This window comes from Leiobunum rupestre, chromosome 11 (genome assembly GCF_980474605.1).
Source record: "Leiobunum rupestre chromosome 11, qqLeiRupe1.1.hap1, whole genome shotgun sequence".
NCBI classification, from domain to species: domain Eukaryota; kingdom Metazoa; phylum Arthropoda; class Arachnida; order Opiliones; family Sclerosomatidae; genus Leiobunum; species Leiobunum rupestre.
In genome coordinates, this window is record NC_143394.1 from 46,202,679 (window position 1) to 46,209,127 (window position 6,449).

The window sequence follows — 6,449 nt, forward strand, 5'->3', positions numbered from 1 at the left end:
CGACGGCAGCAGGCGCTAAAGCATCTAACAAATGAAAAATGTACACACAAAAATTCACGACTTTTGACGGGTTGCGTTCTCCTTGTGTGGGGTGCTGTGTTTGTTGCTCCTAGCTGGAACTCACAAAACCGAAGTATCTAACATTTGTTGGCAGAAATTTTAAATACGTTGATCCACCTTAAACATGGAAATGCATACTCCCTTTAAAGGGCCGATAGTTTTGCTAGTTTCCCGCGCGAGATCCGGAAATATGGCTGGAGAGTTTCAAGAACATGATTAGCTGAATCTATCACGAGGTACGGAATGGCAAGAGCTACTTAAATTTCGCCCCATATTTTCCAACCGCCGGTGTGTCCCTTTAATCTACAATATTACAGCAATCAACGAATATAATTGGCCGAATCTGCTCTCATGAGGTACGGAATGGGAGGAGCTACTTAAATTTCGACCCATATTTTTCAAACGCTGGTGTGTCCCTTTAATCTACAATATTACAGTTAGTTTAGGTTTAATTTACACTAAGTCAAATCATGAATGCACGAATTAAGGTGCCAAGCATCTAGTAATCTGAAAAGCATTTAGACGCGATTTCCGCGTTAAAACATGTTTGCAACGAGACTAGACCCAGACTTTATAACTATCCCCAATAGGCGAAACTATAAAGTCCAGGGGGGCTGAAAAGATGGTAATCACGTGACTTTGCGGAGAACTGCAGCGCCATCTATCCTAAGAAATACGAACTATTATTCGTTTTATTTTGCTAATGGTGGTATAAATTTTGATCAATTCATCTAAATTATCTAATTATTATTATTATTTAAAACATTTTTTAATAGAAAGGTGTAAGTTAATTAGCTGTCTGCAGTATCTGGAAGGAATAATTTTTTTCTTTACCGTCGCACGGCCAACTATGAACACCGAATCGAAGTTAGCTGTGATATGGTAGTCACGTGATTTTGTTTTCCCATTTTAACAAGTTGGTTAAGACCAAATTTCCTTTATAGTTTCGCCTATAGCGGGACATCTTTAACTTAAAAAAAAAATAATTTCGCCATAGAAAAAAGACATGACCCGAATTGGGGGTAAATTTAGCGAAAATTTAAATGTATCGGAAAAAACAATATCCCTTGTTCGTATGGATTTCCTATAATTTAACGCGGGGTTGAAAGAACCTCTGCCAAGTTTATTACAGATTGCGTTATAGCCTTCTTTTGATTTTTATAAACATCAATAAATCTATTGACTTTTCATTTAAGATCCAGTTCGCTTCCCCCCGAGGCCTGAAGTAGTGAAAAAGAAGTTAGCGAGAGGGAATAATCGATGTTAAACAATTAGGCAATTGCGTTTCAGCCCGGGTGCCCCCTTCCAAAAAACAGATCCCATTTAACGACCCAATTTCTCAGCTATTCTACTCCGCGCAAAATAGCTTTGACGCAATCCCAGCTTCTCGTATCGGTTTATAAATAGGCTTCTACCTGGCCAACTCCACTTGGATGTAGGAGAAAGGTTACGATGGGCTTTAATCATCCTTTGAGAACAATGTCAGGCGATGAAACGGCTCTTCATCTCTCCAAAAGGGCTCTGGCGAACCTTCGACTAAGAACGAGGATAAAGCGAAAAAGTCAATAACCTTTTAAATTGTTATTTTAAACGATATTTCAGCGGGAATAACTAGACTGGTGCTTTACGAAACAACGCGTTTAATTAGAAATTAATGGGAAAATTAAAAGTATGCAATATATCTATTTTGAGAGAAGTACGCGTATTGCTTATGTTATTCGATTGCAAAATGTACAGTCTCTAAATAACTAAAACTATTACTACCTAAAATTTGGTTTATGAATAATTAAATATCAATAGGATCATAAGTAACATAATGACAAGAGGTCGAAGTGTTTGGCTTGCCACCCCACTCAATAATAATAATAATAACATAATGACAATAAGTATGGAGCATAACATATTGAGAATAAGTATGACTCAAACCCAGCTGCTACTTGGATTTGCAACCGAAACCATTAGAACATTATATTACATTATATTACATTACAGTACATTATATTACATTACAGTACATTATATTACATTATATTACATTACAGTACATTATAGTACACTATATTACATAACATTACATTATAGGACATTACATTACATTATAGTACATTACATTACATTATAGTACATTATATTACATTACATTACAGTACATTTACATTACATTACATTACAGTATATTTACATTACATTACATTACATTAGAGTACATTTACATTACATTTACATTAGATTTGCATTACATTTACATTACGTTACATTACGTTACATTTACATTACGTTACATTTACATTACATTAGATTTGCATTACATTTACATTACATTTGCATTACATTATATTACTTTACATCACATTATATTTAAACACTTTCAGGCTCTATGTTAAGCTAAACTTTGATTGCGAAATATCTCAAAAATCAGTTCGATGATAATTTTGGCTTCGTGTTACATATGTTAGGCGGTATAATTTGTACAATTAACATGGTTCGGCTGAGAATTACACGCGTTAATGTTTGACTCTTAATAAGTCGTTCATATATTAGTGTGGAAATTTACGCCTATTGAAAAATGTGTAGAGCCTGCGAACGTGTACAAGTCTAGATGGATTCTTCACTGGTAAAATCAATAGCTTCCGTATAAGTCAATTATCTTAACGAAATCTTTACTTTGGTGGGGGGGGGACTTGCTTTTTCAGAATAATTAACGAGCGCTTCGTTATTTATGGAGGGATTTATTTATAATTAATGAAGTAGTTTCAATTTAACGGCCGACCAAATAATTAGTTTTGGAATAATATGACAAACAATACTGTATTCGGGTGAACAGGGAACATTCGTAGTTTGCACTTGTTCGTTGCCATGGTAACGCCCAAGGTGGTCACGTGTGTTGTATTGTCTCGTGATCTGTGGAATAATGTCACAGACGCCCTTTAGTTTACCTAATTCTTAAAGAAAATTCGTTAGTTTTGACATAAGATTTAAAAAATCGATGTTTTTTTCTATCAGTAAATAGTAAAATTAATAGTTAATCCTGTCATTAGTTCGTTTCCTGTAAAATTGATTATTTTCTTTTACTTAAAACGAAATATTTTTTATGAATTTGGTGAGAACTATTTGATGGCGAACTATGGGTTGTTAAGAACTATTTGATGTCGAACTATAGGTTGTTGAGAACTATTCGATGATGAACTATTTGTTGTTGAGAACTATACGATGGCGAACTATGGGTTGTTGATAACTAAAGCTTGTTGAGAACTATTCGGTGGTAAACTATTTGTTGTCGAAAACTATTCGATGGCGAACTATTTTATTTCGAACTATGGGTTGTTGGGAACTATAGCTTGTTGAGAACTATTCGGTGGTAAACTATTTGTTGTTGAAAACTATTCGATGGCGAACTATTTTATGTCGAACTATGGGTTGTTGGGAACTATAGCTTGTTGAGAACTATTTGTTGTTGAAAACTATTCGATGGCGAACTATTTTATGTCGAACTATGGGTTGTTGGGAACTAAAGCTTGTAGAGAACTATTCGGTGATAAACTATTTGTTGTCGAAAACTATTCGATGGCGAACTATTTTATGTCGAACTATGGGTTGTTGGGAACTAAAGCTTGTTGAGAACTATTCGATGGCAAACTATGGGTTGTTGAGAACTATTCGATGGTGAACTATGGGTTGTTGAGAACTATTCGATGGTGAACTATGGGTTGTTGAGAATTATTTGTTCGCGAACTATTTATCGGAAACAATTGACGAGTGAACTACAGCTGGCGACCTATTGACCAAGGACTCAGAAGCTCGACCTTCAGTTTTAGGCCTATACTCAAATTATCCTGAAATAATTCTAATAAAAAATAATAACTATACTAATGTAATTTCTATTTTAACAGAACGACAGTCAAAGACGGTATTCCGAGAGAAGAGATTCCGCCAGGGACGCCCGGAGTTTGGGATGTCCGGAGGAGAGGTACATTATCCCAGATAGAGTGATTTAGGCGACGACCAAAAAGGACTCAACTAACTGAACTGACTAACTCTATAGTTTTAACGTTATCATGTCACAATCTGTAACATTGCACGATTTATAGTGATACGACGACCCTCTACGTTCATTATAACACAACACACGTGGCTTTTTATACATCATGTTTAGTCCCGAGTTTGTTAGCGGTCGTACAAATATGTTAGCTTTAACCGTAGATAAAATACTTTTCAGCTACAAAAAAAATGTTGGTGGTAAAATGCCACTTGGTAATTCAAAATCGACTATTTGATGATCAGATGAGAGACTCAAATTCCCAAACATTTTAACTGGCCTTGGACCTACGTAAAAAATGCCAGTATTACCCCCGATTTCCCCTCCATTAAAATACAATAACTAAATTAGACCATAGGTTTTCAAAATTATCCAATGATAAACGAGGAATTTTCTTAAAATTAGACAAAAATACTTCGTAGAATTTTCATAAATTAAAATTATAAAAATCATCATTATCTTACAACCTATATACCGTTATCAAGATACGATACACGAAAATACTAATAGACGAAGAAACTTAAAAACGTATAGTTAAGTTGCCCCCATTTCAATGTGATTTTCGTAGTGAATACGGTATCTAATTTAAGTCATAAAGCCTTAACTTTTTCTATAAGCTGTATAATCTTACATAATCTATCCGTCCCACGAAAAGAAACTACGTGAAAAACAAATATAAACATCTGTGTTTATTTCTATTTTGTCATTTAATGTATCATGAACGTAACCCCTCTTTACATTGGAACATATAAGCTACGTTTCGTATCAGATTTACAATATTTAATTATTAAAATTAATTATTAATAGCAAAAGTGACATAATTACCAAAAGTGTGTCATTCGGACCTATTTCTTAATGAATGCTACGAGTTGGGAGGGGAGAAGGGAAAGTATGCCTTGGGGAGGGAAGGAAGTTAAAACCAACAAATAACGCCTCGTAGTGAGGAACGGAAGAACTAAGTAGCACTGGTCAAAGTTAGTGTATTTTGTTATTTTTCGTCGTTCTGTGGAGATGCTATCGCGATCTACCTACGATATAATACCATAGACTAAAAAATATACAGAAAGGCAACAATAAATAGTCTATTTTGTGGTCGATCTCGAGTCGAGCATTCATTAAACCTTTAGCATAAGAAAGTTCAGGGATTGTCATACTTTTGGTAATTATGTCACTTTTGTTAATAGTAAGTTCCAAAAGCGTGTACTTAAAACGAAAGCGAAACGCGTTCAAGGTAATGACTTAACTTTGAGCTTCAGTATTTATTTTACACGTACCCTCTGATTTTCAACTTCGTCAATATCGTCAGAAGGTCAACGTTTTAGGGTCGATTTGATTGACGTGTAAGGGGTGGAGCATACTGGCAGACCGTGACGTGGAACAATCCCTAAAAATCATCTCAGTATATTCATTCTCCCTAAGTATACATTCTTAAGTATTTAAAAAAATATTAATTTTGAAGTGAAAATTTATAATTTAAGTTGCACTCTAAGAGCGATTAGAATGCACCAAGTTCCTAAAATTTTAACTAACTATAATCCCGTAGAAAACGTTAGCGTTTTTGAATTTATGAAATCCGTGAAATATAATTTTCGACGAGAACTGTAATCTCAACAAACGATGCCAAAGTGTTTATTATAATCTTTGAACTTTGCAGCGTTCAACCCCCCCCCCCCCCCCTGCAAAACGCGTTTAAATTATTTTATGATAAGGGTGCTCGGGATAACAGAAAATTTTAAATTTAAAACCAAAACGCTACAAGGCCCTATATGGAGTACGTGCAAAAACAAATGCTTTTTCTACTAGCGAAAATAATCTTTTAAAATAAATATTAGGTCTCGTCGCTTCTGTTTTTACCCCCATATTATATAATAGTACTGATTAAGTACCACACTGAAATATGTTCTATGTATCAGTTAAAAAATATATTGTATATATTTTCAGCCTAATAAAAACTGTACTCTTTTTGTTATAAAAATGATGGATTACATTCTTTTCACGTTGCATCTGAAAATATTAGGTCGTTTATTCTTGAGTAAAGATATTTTCGAACAACCGTCAGAGTAACCTAAATGCTATGACGAATAATAAGTGAAAGTATTATTTTCTTGAATTAGTCATCCATTATTCCTTTTAGTACTTTCAATGAAGAGCCACTCCCCCAAATAATCCCAAATCTAACAATAGATTACAATGTAGTCATATTGGCAAGATAATAATTCGAAAAGTAAATAAGAGTAAGCGAAAAAATTTCGGTATATTATTGGGTATACAGATGTGTACTACGAGACGTTTATAATATCGAACTAAAGGAAGTATCTAACAGGCAGTGGTGTAGTCCTAAAATAAAAAGAAC

The 6,449-nt window shown here is 34.3% G+C and overlaps 1 protein-coding gene across 1 annotated transcript in view; it reads left to right on the forward strand.

The window, feature by feature from the left end:
* Window positions 1-5,989, forward strand: part of LOC149923018 (uncharacterized) — a 103,297-nt gene extending 97,308 nt beyond the window's left edge. Inside the window, exon 7 of the mRNA XM_090163886.1 lies at window positions 3,951-5,989. Coding sequence (XP_090020012.1) covers window positions 3,951-4,055 — 105 coding nt within the window. The 3' untranslated portion in view covers window positions 4,056-5,989. The remainder of the gene's footprint in view (window positions 1-3,950) is intronic.
* Window positions 5,990-6,449: the final 460 nt, after the last annotated feature.